This window comes from Pipistrellus hanaki (assembly GCF_964339955.1).
Source record: "Pipistrellus hanaki genome assembly, chromosome: 2".
NCBI lineage: Eukaryota > Metazoa > Chordata > Mammalia > Chiroptera > Vespertilionidae > Pipistrellus > Pipistrellus hanaki.
The window spans coordinates 935,434-949,489 of NC_140504.1; the positions used below are offsets into that span (position 1 = coordinate 935,434).

Here is a 14,056-nt window from a genome sequence, read left to right on the forward strand (position 1 = left end):
TTACCTGTGTATATGTAACTAACAAAAATAATAAACCTGGACTAATTCCAAAAGGGAATAATATAATGTTCAATGAGCATATACTTACTTAGTACGTTAGTTACCATAAAGGTTTATTTTGATCTTACAGATTTTGATAATTGCTTTAAAAACAAAACAAAACTTTTGCCTTTTAGGAAAATAGTTTAGTTTACAATATATTATTTTAATTCCTTAAAAAACTAACAGTAATTGAGGCTTCAAATGTTATTCCCTCCCATATAATTTCATACATGAAGGACATGATTTGAAAAGTCACTCACCATTCACATTATCAGGCAATTAATCAAAACGAACCAGAGAAAGGAAGAGAAAGAACAGTGCAGATGTTAGACTTTAGTTCAATGCAGATGAGTAATTAACATACAAAACTTCCTATCTATCAGGTTAGAGTCAAGACCACTGACAACAGGTGACCTCTGTACGCATATTGTCGTGGTCGCTGCAGAAACAAAAAGGCAAGAGAACACTGAAGAGAATTTTAAGGAACAGTTGTAGAGCATCAGGTTGGAACAGCAAGAACTAGATTCTTTGTGTAAAATGAATAAGTACAGTTTAACCATTTTAGGCTTTAAAAAACAGGATCACTTAGAAGACAATATTGAAACGTCAGTACGTGTGACGCTGTGATTTGAACAAAAGGCACTGGCAGGCCGGGCCCCTCTGGACCCGCAGGGCTGCTGTGACTCCGGAGGGAGGCAGATATGGGAAGGAAAGACTCAGAGGATGTGTCTCAAGGAAGTTCACTTGCTGCACGAAGAGGCCTAGTGAGGACTGGGGTGACTGTCCTGGTTTCTGTTCTGAAGTAATCTGAGGAACTGCAGAGATTTAAAATTCACCCGGGGTCACGAGCCTTAAAAGGTCAATATTATACATAAAATAATGAAAAATACTTCAAGTATGTTTCCAAAATTCCTCAATATGGGCCAAATACTTGAGAGGAAAATAGTCTGTAGGTAATACCAGCAATTAAAGTGGAACAATGAGGCACAGAATTATAATTAATAATTCTGCATAATTAATAATTCCACATCTCACACTTCTTTTGACATTTTCTTAAGTCTCATTTTTAAGGCAACATAAGTAAAGCATAAAAACATAGTCATTAGGCCCTGATAATGTTGGGCTCACGGTAGGTGTTGCACACACTGTCCACTGATTTATCTGTCCATCCAGCATGTGTCATATGTTTATTCAGTAGCAGGCACTGTGTCAAGTGCTGAGGACCCAAAGCAAATATGATAGGACCCTTTATTACGAAGTCCATGGTTAAAAATATCGTACTTATAATACAAACTAGAGGCCCGGAGCATGAAATTCGTGCACAGTGGGGGTCCCCCTCAGCCTGGCTGGCACCCTCTCACAGTACGAGACCCCTCAGACATACCTCTTGCAATCAGGGACTACTGGCTCATAACCACTCGCCTACCTGCCTGATCATCCCTAACCACTTGCCTACCTGCCTGATTGCCTCTAACTGCTTGCCTGCCTGCCTGATTACCCCTAACCATTCGTCTGCCTGCCTGATCGCCCCTAAGCACTCTGCCTGCCTGCCTGATTGCCTCTAACTGCCTCTGCCCCCACCGTGGCTAAGACAGCCAGAAGGTTGTTCGGCTGTCTGGTCTAATTAGCATATTATGCTTTTATTATTATAGATAACAGTATAAAAAGTAAAGCCAATATGCAAGGGAAGAATAATTTTTTAAAATGTAAGCATGTTACATACAGGCCTTGGGATTCTCACTAAGTAACTTCCTATGTCTGTCATACAGCCGACCCCGCGACCTGGGAACAAACTACCTCCTGCTCGATCGGGGCCATGAGAGGAGGAGAAGTGAAAGAGGAGAAAGGCATGGGAAGGCAGAATTCTAACAAGGGGCCTTGGAAACCTCTTAACTAACAAAGAGGCACTGGAAGTCCTTACCAAGAGGGCAGGAGGGCCTTGTCTAATGCGACAGAACCACTCACCTTGGCCTTGCCTTCCAGAGCCCCGGTCCCGGCATAGATCTTACTGATGGAGTCACCGTTCACCGACCACATGGAGCGGAAAACCTCCTGAAAGCGAGTCACCAGCTGGGGCTTCTCAGCCAAGCCAAGGGCTTCCAGCTGCTTGGCCAGCATCTGGAAGAGCCCAGAGTGACATTTGTGAGTGTAATAACGTGTTCACTATGACGTGCCTTTCTAGGAACGACCAGAAGAAAACTGAAAACCTGCAGCGATACGACTCTGGGACTGGATTCTGCAAACATAATAGTTTACCAGGCTGTGTTGTTTCCACCATTTCTATTTTTAAAGTAAATACCACGTCAATAAAATTTACAAACAACTTAATATTCCCTTGTAGTAAGAATAGCTTTCTGGTTAGATGGTAAAATCATATTAAATTATCCCTGCAAATCATACTAACTTTACTTTGTTCTGTTCATCTTACAGTGTTTCCCAAAGTGTGGTACGCGTACCCCCAGGGATACGGGAAGAGTTTGGTGGGGGTACGCGTTGCACTGGAGTTTGGTGGGGATATGCACTGCACCGTGCTTAGCTGCGCCTAATTCTACGTTCTCATGAGTACGAGGGGTACTCAGCATTATGAAAATTATAGAAGGGGTACACATATGTCAAAAGTTTGGGAAACACTACAAGAACGAATTATTCAACAGCACGGAGCAGAGCAGAAAAAATACTGACCTAGTTTATCTAAATGTGTGCAGAGTAACTAAGCTCCTTCAGGTTTTAGTCTTGGTTCTATAAGTTTGGATAACAAGGTCCAGAGATTACTAGGAAAAAGAGCTGCTCTTCGGCCAGGCCCGGAGCAGCCGGGTCTGGTGCGTCCAGGCCAGGAGCAGCGGCTGCCAGGCTGGGAGCGGCCAGGCCCGGAGCAGCAGCTGCCAGGCTGGGAGTGGCCAGGCCCGGAGCAGCCGGGTCTGGTGCGGCCAGGCCCGGAGCAGCGACTGCCAGGCTGGGAGCGGCCAGGCCCGAAGCAGCCGGGTCTGGTGCGGCCAGGCCCGGAGCAGCAGCTGCCAGGCTGGGAGCGGCCAGGCCCGGAGCAGCCGGGTCTGGTGCGGCCAGGCCCGGAGCAGCGGCTGCCAGGCTGGGAGCGGCCAGGCCCGGAGCAGCAGGGTCTGGTGCGGCCAGGCCAGGAGCAATGGCTGCCAGGCTGGGAGCAGCCAGGCCCGGAGCAGCGGCTGTCAGGCTGGGAGCGGCCAGGCCGGAGCAGCCGGGACCGGAGCAACCGGTCCCAGAGCAGCCGGGTCGGGTGCGGCCAGGCCTGTAGCAGCAACAGCCAAGTCCAGAGCAACTAGGTCGGGAGCGGCAGTGACCAGACCCGGAGCAGCTGGTTGTGGAACGAACCAGAGCAACAGAGGCCAGGCCCAGAGCAGCCAGGCCCGAAACAGCTCGCTCCTCGCCTGTACCTGCCCACGGCTGCCTCTCAGACATGGCTAGAAACTTTTGCGGGAACTTGAGGGTCTGCTGAATCAAGTGATGAAGGCTTAGATCTGGATGTGTTGAGTTAGTATAGCGCTGGGGTGTTGATCAGTGAGTGCCTTGGGTGGGGCCTGGATGAGGCTGGTTGACCTATTTGGAAATGTCTTTTGTGTGAAGTGTATCATTGGGCATGTGGAGGTATTATTGATATGAGAAAATGCTAAGTAACAGATTTACTATCTTAAAAGGGATTTACTATCGGGGAGAGGGAGGGAGGAAGAGACTGAACATAAACTGTGCACCTATGGATGAGGACAATGGGGGATGGGGAGGGGGCAGAGGGTGGGGTGGGAACCTGGTGGAGGGGGGAAGAAATGAGGAACCTTTGTAATAATATGAACAATAAAGATTGATTTAAAAAAAAAAAAAAAAGAGCTGCTCTTGAACTGTCACAGAACACACACTGACATTGGTGCTGTGTGCCCAGGGCCTACAGGCAGGCAGCGGGCAAGGGTCTCTGACCCCACTCCTCTCCTCACGGGTCGCAGTGAGGGTGTCAAGCCATTGCTCTTTCTTAGGATGAACTGCAGCCTCGAAATCCGCGAGTCCGAGCAGTGCACAGCCCCCAGGCCTCCTTCTCTTATTGGAGTCCAGACCTAATGTATGCCTCGAGTTTTCACTCAACTCCGTCCTATTCGGGTTTTCTTTGACCTCACCTGTAAGTGCGGGTACTACCCATAAATCTCAAGGATCAAAATCAAAATCCTATGAAAACCCTACACCGGGTTTGACTGCCGGCGCTGATACCAGCACTGCCCCTCGCTGGCAGAGAATGAGGCAAACCAAGCCAGGTCACCTCGTCATTCAGACCGCTGTGCCTTTAAGAAGGTGGGCAGCTGGTCTCACTGCTAGGCTGGCTGTGCCTGCTTCACTAGTACACTTGGTAACCACTTAGCCACGTTCTCACCCTGACGAGCAACAGTGGCGAGCCACTGAGTCAGATTCTGAAAAGTGAAGCCTGTTGCACTTTTAACAAATCGTTAAAGGGCCTCAGTCACTCCCTCTCAGCATCCACACCAATGCATCCAACCAGCTAAAAACAGAGCTAGCAGCACCAAGCTGCACAAAAACTCCATCCACAAGGCAAGTGCCTGCTTTCACTTTTCTTGTTTGTCCTATTTTCTAAGTAAATTAAAATGAGAATCTCAAAGCCAGATTTCAGAAAAGGCAAGCAGTAAAATGTATGTAGTTACTTGAGAAACGTCTCAAAAGACACTTCTATAGTGGAGCACTCTGCACACCACGGTGTCATTTGTGAGACACAAAGGACCGCAGCTGCCAGCAACTCATTAACCAACATCCTGGCCCCCATCCGAGGATGCGCAGAGGAAACAGGACCGTGGGCTTCCTGTTCCTGTATCCACGCCTCTGAGGACTGCGCTCAGTGCCTGCGGCTCTGCCTGCGGCTCAGCGGGCTCAGTCCCTGCGGAAAGAGTAAATGAGGATGCCCCCAGCCGCAGCCCTCACTGCACAGGACAGGAAGGACTTTGCCAGCAGGGGGCGGTGGGTCTGTGCTGACACTGTGTCTGTATTTGACTGAACCTAATGGCAAGGGGTAAAGAAAAGGGATCTTTACACAAAAACCACTGGAGAAGCCGAATCTCACACTTTCATCCTCGCTAACACAGCCCAGTCCTTAGAGGCACTGACTGGCAGGCGCCATGCAGGCTGCACTGGGGACAGGCCGTCCACACGCACCCTACAGGCTGGGCGTGGTCACAGGGCCTTCCCCCCTCCAAGAAACCTTTAAAGGACCGCACAGAGAATGGGCACAGCGCAGAGATAGACGTATTTCTTCTTCTTCTGCTTCCAAAAGAGGCAATTACTGGACCAGCAGAAGCAGCAAGGCTGTGTTTATGGGGAAAATTAAGGAATAACGGAGGAAACACAGCTCTACTTAGAGAACAGGAAAAGGGAACTAAAAAGACGAGGGATGTTGGGGGGGAAAAAAGACTAGAAGAGAAATGCCTTTACTGAACCTATCTGCTCTGGGGCGGTCATGAGAGCCACTGAGAGGTGCCAAGCCATGCACAGGGCGGCCACTCACAGTATGGTCCTGCACAGGACGGCCACGTACAGTATGGCCACGCACAGTATGGTCCCGCACAGGGCGACCACGCACAGTATGGTCCTGCACAGGACGGCCACGCACAGTATGGTCCCGCACAGGACGGCCACGCACACACGCTGGTCCCTTACCTCCAGGCCCAGGAAGGCCTGCACGCTGTTGGTCCTGTCCAGGCAGTCCAAGCAGTTGGTGCGGACAGTCCCACTCTGGCACCTGCAACAAAGTCACTCAAGTTAAAGAGCTTGTTTGAGGCAAAAACGACAGAACTCAAACAAACCAGAAAAACTAAGGTGATTAAAAGGTAGCATCCACTTTCTCCCCCAACTTCTTACCATTACAATTTTCAAACATACAGGAAAGGTGAAGGAATTTTACAGTGAATATCCATCTTCTCACCAGGCCCTACAACTGTTCACATTTTGCCTCCTATTCTTTATCGCACACTACCTGCTCCTCCACCCACTTACTCTTAACTAGGCCAGAAGTCAGGAGCTAAGTGTACATTCAGACTTACAACACCGTGGTTCTCTGCATATAAAAGATACCACACGTTTAAGGGATAAATTTTGAAAACCTAACATCTCTTATCTCTATTGACTGTCCTATGAAGTTTCCATAGCATTGATTCTAAATATTGTACGCTGAAAAAAATGTGTTGTTTACTGCAGCTTACCTCAACCTGTATTCTTTTTTTTAATATATTTTATTGATTTTTTACAGAGAGGAAGGAAGAGGGATAGAGTTAGAAACATTGATCAGCTGCCTCCTGCACAACTTTTACTGACGATGTGCCTGCAACTAAGGTATATGTCTCTGACCGGAATTGAACCTGGAACCCTTCAGTCCGCAGGCCGATGCTCTATCCACTGAGCTAAACCGGTTTCGGCTCAACCTGTATTCTTAATTTCAATCTCTCAATACTTACTTCCTCCTCTACTTAATATGCAAAAGCTAACACTAAATTACACTGAAGTAGATAATATGTAACGTCTTTCACTTCTATTTGCACTAGTTGTCTTTACCAGGACAAAAACATTAAAGCATCATTTTAAGAGAAAAGTGGAACAGCCTCTCAGTAACACGCTGGGTTCAGGAGCCTGAAGGATTCTAGCTCTCACACACCCTGATCACATGACACGGGTAGGCTACGCCAATGCCTCCATTTCCTCCCCTGCAAAAAGGGGTAGGATAGGACCTCACATGGAAACCCAGGGCCACTGCCTGGCCACAAAGTGACCTATTATTATTACTAGAGGCCCGGTGCATGAAGAGATTCATGCCTTCCTCTCCTTGGCTTCCAGCACCGGTTTTCCTCCAGCACCCGGGACCCAGGCCTTCGCTCCGGCTGGAGTCTGCCATCTTTGTCTTCGCTGCAGCCAGAGTGTTGCTCCTATAGATCCCTTAAGACCCCCCTCCTCCCACCCTCCCTCTCATAGCAGACGTCCTGCCCAACCACTCTGCGCTTGAAGCAGCTGGGTGGCCGCCTTTATCCTTCTAATTTGCATATTCCCTCCTGATTGGCTGGTGGGCATAGCAGAAGTGATGGTCAATTTGCATGTTTCTCTTTTATTTACCTGCTGAATTCTCAAGAAAGGAAAACAAACCTAAAATCAAGTATAACCATTATAAACTTTGATTTTAAAAGACATTTAAGGGTGTAATGTTCACAGTCATTTTTAAACTATAGCAAAGTTCCAATTTAAAGGGGAGAGAAACAGCAGGCGAACCTTCGAACGTCGTTTCCGTCGAAATAGAAGAAGCCATAATCAAGGAACTTCTGGACCTGAGGCCTGAGGACGCTGTGCAGCTTCTCGGCCTTGCCGCCCTTCACCATCTGGTGGTAGTCGAAGCTCACCATCTGCACGTCGGCGGCGTGCTCCGAAGCCTTCAGGTGGCTCTGGAAGGGAAGGCAGGCTTCACCAGGGGTGACGCACCATGCCCCGGTGTGCGCGGTGACGGGAACCCTAACCACGCCAGGCTTTCAGCCACGCCGCAGCCAGGCATGGGACGCCATGTTTCTCCCAGCTCTCCTGCCCGTCCCGAGAGCCCTGGTGATAGGCTGCCAGAGAACTCAAGTCACATTCTCACCTGGTTTAGGAAATGAAAAACTAGTTCCACCCACTCACATTTCATGTTTACAATCCAAATTTAATAACTGTTTATATCTACCATAAATCTCAAAATAAAGTGGTTCTTTTTTAAGACAAAGACTATAAAACATAAAATTATTTTTTATATATTTGTTCAATACATAAAAATGCTTTGAAAGTTTACCATAAAAAGTTATTCCCAAATGTATAATCTGTTTTAATATTTATTTCACAAAGTTAAACAAAATAGCTGAATAGTTCTGGAGCTCGTTAGATTGGTTTAAGGAAATGTTTTCTAACCATTCTGTTTAAGCTTATAATTCTACTAACATCATGGTTTATATAAATTATTGAATTGGTGTTCATGAAGAACATGTTTTCTTTCTTTTTAAAAAAAAAAATATATATATTTTTTTGATTTTTTACAGAGGGATAGAGAGTTAGAAACATCGATGAGAATCATCGATCAGCTGCCTCTTGCACACCCCCTACTGGGGATGTGCCCGCAACCAAGGCACATGGCCCTTGACTGGAATCGAACCCGGGACCTTTCAGTCCACAGGCCGATGCTCTATCCACTGAGCCAAACAGTTTCGGCATGGAACATGTTTTCTTTAGAAGGCTTATCTTTCACTTGAGATTCTCACATTCCTCTCATCAACGTGAGCAGGTGTGCTCCTGCTGTATGTCAATGCCTTCGTCATCACCTCAAGGGCTGACACAGTGCCCGGTTTCCAGCAGCGGGTGAGCGGTCCCGGGGGGAGGAGCACACCAGGGGGAGGAGCACACCATCTGGGTCTGGGCCCCAGGACAGAGGGACACTCGGGGGAGGATCTTCTGCTCCTCCACCACAGCACAAGCCACTTCGGGACAGGGTCAACTGCCTTGAGAACTCCCCACAACCCCAGCTTCACAACATCACCCCAACTGCTCCCTACCAGCCCGCAGGCTGATGGCTCCCACAGGCCCATCCTGTCTCTAGGAAGCCACTTCCCTCCGGCACAATTCCAGGCCTCTCCTGCGAACTGTTCAACACCTTCTTACCTGGAAGGCCTTGCTCAGCATATGTTCCCCTTCCTTGGAGCCAAGCAGATTTATCACTATCTGTTTACCATACAGCGTCTTCAGTGTTCTAAAATGCCTGTTAAAGAAAGGAAAATGGCACATGTCAGCTGATAAGGTGACAATTCTTTTCAATAAATAAGAATCCAGTATTAATGAGAACTTCCATGGTCCTGTCTAAGCTCACAGAACCGGTAAACTGAATATAAGTTCATTCCACGTGGTCTTCTCATGAACGGATGAGAACTCCGTTAGTAGTGTCCTCTCTACTGTGGGTGCCGAGCCCCCGCTGCCTGGAGCTGCGGGACCCGCCGGTCCCTCCCCCGGGGAGCCCGGTGCTGGCCCAGCACAGAGAACACACGCACAGAGGGCACAGGGCTGCCCCTCACACCGAGGACATCCCAGCCTCTGTGAGATTGAACCCCGTGCAACCCAAACCCCATCTACATGTGATCAATATACTTAAAACACGTGAACACCGTGCTAGGCACTTAAATTCTTTTTGCACGAAGTGCTTGAAATCCAGTGTACACTTTACACTCCAGCGCATCTCACTACGGGCCAGTCATGTACCAACAGCGGCTCGGGGCCCGGGGCTGCTGTGCGGAGACCAGTGCTGCCACTGCTAGAAGTCGTAACACTAGGAGACACTGTCCTCCAGTTAAGTTAGGAGTCAGGAGGAATTTTACTCGAGCCACAAAACGTAAAATGAGTCAGTAAGTGTAATTACAACAGCTCTCCCTGCTTAATAAGTTCAAGACCGAGAGCACCCAAAATTTAAAAGGATTTTAAATTCAAACCAAAGGGCAGGCCCAGAGGCCGTGCTGAGCAGGGAAACGCCTGCTCCAATTTGAAGAGCGTGCCCACTCCAGGGCAGGGCGCTCAGGGTAGCCTATCTGAGCGCCAAGCTGCGAATAACCAGAAAATGGCAGGCCGATGTCAAAAATGGGTTCCGAGCCTTTAACCAGCTTGGCTCAGTGGATGGAGACTGAAAGGTCCCAGGTTCGATTCCCGTCAAGGGCATGTACCTTGGTTGCGGGGACATCCCCAGCCTACCTGTCAAAGGCGGGTGCGTTGGCCTCAAAGCCCCTGGACATCCGGACGCGGTGCGAGCCCACCTGGGACAAGAAAGAGGTGTCACACCAACAGCCACATGAGCTCACAGACAGGCCCCTGAATGGCACCAATGCATTCGCTCCACTCAGAGGACGCCCCATACTGACTGCCACTCACCAGTCTCTTAAAGAGACAAGTTCTTAAAAAAAAAAAAAAAAAGGGCAAGTTCTAGGAATTTCTCCTCCCAGTTTATTTTTTAAAACGCAACCTCATAACCAAAGAGCTAGAGGTCAGACCATTATGAAACACTTGTGAACTAAGAGAAAGTTTTGGTTGTGAAAGGTATATTTAAGCAGAGACCCCTCACACAGTGCTGACCGTGTGCCAGGCACTGGTCTGCGGACCCCTCATTCCATCCGCATGAGAGCTGAGAAGCAGCTCCACTACTACTGTCTCTCCGGCTCAGGAAAGAGTGCTAAGATGCTGAGACGCTGCAAGCCAACACCCCCACCCCCACCCAGGCCGCTGGAGCAGAGGGAGAGGAAAGACTATTCAGAAGCTTTGTTTTTAGTGACAGCATCTTCCTGCCCACAGAGGCCAAGCTGTTATGTACTAAGACACTGAGAGAGCAAATACGGAAACTAAAAACCAATGCACTATGAAAGCATCCAATCTTTATTTATAAAGCATCAAACACAGCAGCTCAATTTCTACGGATGTTGAAAAACATTACAGGAAAAGAATATCTGATATAATTCCAGGAACTCTGCACTCAGACCTGTGTTTATGAATCTAGCTAATATTATCAGATTGAGTAACAGAACTATACAGTGAACCAACAAACGATCCTGAAAACTTAAAGCACATGGAAACTTTCAAGAGACTGAAACAACAACATGGAATACCTACCTGCAAGCCTGGCTGCTCCCAGAACAACGGAACCGAGCCCCGGATCTGGATGAAGGAGGAAACAGAGTCATCCAGGTACACGGCCTGCAGAGAGAAACACGGATAAACAGCCCCGCAGACACAGCTGTGACCTCTAGTTAGGAGATAAAACTTACTAATACTGGTTGCACAGATGGTATCTTATGACCCACCTCTCACACACAAATTGTTCTAACAAAATATTCCCTGTATATATAGATTGGGGCAAAAGTGGATTTATAATGGTTTGTGTGAAAAATAATACGATAATTAATAAATAATAACACAAGATTAAACTCTGTTTTGCACGTACTCCTAACTGTAAGGCACTTTTGCCCCAACCTGTATAAACCAGAAAAATATCCTGTATAATAAAAGGCTAATATGCAAATTGTCCCCTCAACTGGGAGTTCAAACAGGGGGCGGGGCCAGCTGGCCAAACACCCCTGGACCCTCCCCCCCAGCCGCCTGGCCCGATTGGCCCCTATCGGGGTGGACTAGCTAGACACTACCTATGCACAAATTCGTGCACCGGGCCTCTAGTTAGATATATAAGCATTGGAATTACAGCTTTTTAAACATTATATACCTTTCTATTTTTTATACACATACCTTTCTATTTTCACATATTTTTTCTTTAGTTTTTCATATTTTAAAAAAATTTAAATTGTGAATTGGGCTTAAAGCATGGACTAAATTTGCAATTATCTAGTTTCACAGCCAAAAGTATCACAATGTTTAAGTTTAGATGGTTCAAGGATATACAGATGAGAGTCGGGATTGACTTGATTCGCAGAAAACACTTTCCTGAGTGTCTAGCTCTGTCCATGAGGATTTTAAATTCAAACCAAAGGGCAGGCCCTGAGGCCGTGCTGACAGGGAAACACCTGCTCCAATTTGAAGAGCGTGCCCACTCCAGGGCAGGGCGCTCAGGGAAGCCTATCTGAGCGCCAAGCTGTGAATAACCAGAAAATGGCAGGCCGATGTCAAAAATGGGTTCTGAGCCTTAACCGGTTTGGCTCAGTGGATAGAGCGACGGCCTGTGGACTGAAGGGTCCCAGGTTCGATTCCGGTCAAGGGCATGTACCTTGGTTGCCGGCACATCCCCAGTGGGGGGTGTGCAGGAGGCAGCTGATCCATGTTTCTCTCTCTATCCCTCCCCCTTCCTCTCTTTAAAAAAATCAATAAAATATATATTTTAAAAACGGGCTCTGAGTCAGAGAAGCACCTGCTACCCACTGTGTCCGCGCCTCCCCGCACACAGAGGAGCAGTGAGCCCGCGCACCTGCTCCGTTTCCACAAAGTTGGCGACGTGGCCGTCGTCGTTGGTGCCCCGGACGTTGAACCGGGTCCCAGCGCGCTCGCAGCTCAGCCGGGAGATGAGGCAGGCCTTGGCCTGCTTGTGGGCCGCGTAGATGGTCCTGACCTCCACGCCGCCGCACATGAGGCGCAGCAGCCAGTCGTCGCAGCTCACGCCGTAGTGCTGCAGGTGCAGGTGCAGGGACTGGTTCCTAGAGAGAGGCGGCCGTCAGCGGAGCGCAGGCAGCACGCGCCCCCTCCGGGGCCCGCGGTAACCAAAGGCCCCGAGAGCGTGCCGGTGTGTGGTTGCCCACGCCAGGCCTCAGAGGGCTGGGCTGTGAAACCACAGCCCCGGGCGTGACCCTGGCCCAGTGGCAAGGCCTGTCTTTACCTTTCCCAGACGTCCGTGTCTCGTCCGTCCGAGCGGTGCAGGGTTGGCCTGAGCAGCAGAATCTGTCCCTCACCTGCGCCCTCCCGCCCTCCCACCCCATCTCCTCCACTGCTCCTTATTCACAGCACTGACTGTACCCGCATCCCATTCCTACTGAGCCAATAACATTAAATAAGGGAACGTCGGCTTAGGAAGGCAATACTGCCAGAGATAAGACCTCAAAACTAAGAGCAACAAAATGAGTAACACAATCCTATCACAACTGATTTGCTCCCGATTTAACTGTAGATCTTACAGCTATTTCTGAAATGAGGGGTCAGTCGAGATCAGGGGGAGCAAATGGACTTCATGTCACATGACAACTTCCATGCAGTGACAGTGGGTGCCTGCCTTGCCCCGCTGAGGATTCTGGGGCAGGGAGGGTGTGGTCGCACGCCCATGCAGCGTCTCTGGAGTAAACGCTTCACGGACTCACCAGAAGAACCTGTTGTCAGTCGTGTGCTCCTGCATGCTGCGATGGGCGTTCAGACTCAGGTCCAAACTGACCCCCGAGGCAGACCACGCGAAGTAGAAGTTCCCCGAGTTCAGCACCTTGCGCACTTCTGAAACGCGGTCCTCGTCGGAGTCGGCTCGCAGGGATATGAATTCGGTGGAAGTCACTCGGAACACTTCAGATTCCTGAATTTTCCCCACAGACATGCATCCGGTGACGAGGACCAGGTAGTGCAGCATGGTGTCGCCTGCAGGGAGCAGACGGCGGTGACTAAGGGTTTGAGAGACACCATCTGTGAGCTTCCGGCGTGGTAACGTCTTTCAACCTGGTTACCTAACCAGATGATGCCGGCGCGCGGAAGCTGGCCGCCTGTTCAGGTTAATGATGCCGATGATAAACTTACCCAGATTGAGTCGTAAGACACCGAGGAGTCCATACGCATCCAGCACTTTGGAGTATGTACCCTTGATTGCCTCCTTTTCTGCAGAAGCTACAAAAAAGGGTTCAGGGTCAGAAACAAGACTTGATACATCATGCTTTACTTAGCTATAAAGTCAGAGTTTTAACCAAAAAGTTCTAAATCTACATCGAATTCTTTTTATATATATATATACTTTATTGATTTTTTACAGAGAGGAAGGGAGAGGGATAGAGAGCTAGAAACATCGATGAGAAACATTGACCAGCTGCCTCCGGCACAACCCCGACCGGGGATGTGCCCACAACCAATGTACATGCCCTTGATCAGAATCCAACCTGGGACCTTTCAGTCCGCAGGCTGACGCTCTATCCACTGAGCCACACCGGTTTTGGCCTAAATTGGACTCTTAACAAAGGTGTCGGAAAGGTACTTTCTCTGACTTGAAGCCTAAATGTTCTTCCCAGAGAGTGAGCCCACGCGCTCCAGCACTGCCTACTGGCCCATCCCTCCCACCAGCGTGAGCAACAAGACCTGATAACCTTTGTTTGGGTTGTGATTTTCTCTTCTCCCCGCTGACGGTCTGACTGTTGTGCCGCTACACCCGGCGCTAGGAGGCCCTTACAGGACGACACAGCTCCGTGACCAGAGCTCTCAGAATCAGCCTCAGGCACCTTCCTGTTTCGTTTCTCACCTCGCCCGCCTCGCACCCCCTGCGTAACCACACACT

General features: G+C 49.0%; 1 protein-coding gene across 1 annotated transcript in view; it reads right to left on the reverse strand.

The window, feature by feature from the left end:
- Positions 1 to 14,056, reverse strand: part of SYNJ1 (synaptojanin 1) — a 53,473-nt gene that overhangs the window by 28,999 nt on the left and 10,418 nt on the right. Inside the window, 9 exon segments of the mRNA XM_084872029.1 lie at positions 2,008 to 2,160; positions 5,722 to 5,803; positions 7,318 to 7,487; positions 8,725 to 8,821; positions 9,799 to 9,860; positions 10,708 to 10,791; positions 12,011 to 12,236; positions 12,891 to 13,155; positions 13,312 to 13,398. Coding sequence (XP_084728155.1) covers positions 2,008 to 2,160; positions 5,722 to 5,803; positions 7,318 to 7,487; positions 8,725 to 8,821; positions 9,799 to 9,860; positions 10,708 to 10,791; positions 12,011 to 12,236; positions 12,891 to 13,155; positions 13,312 to 13,398 — 1,226 coding nt within the window.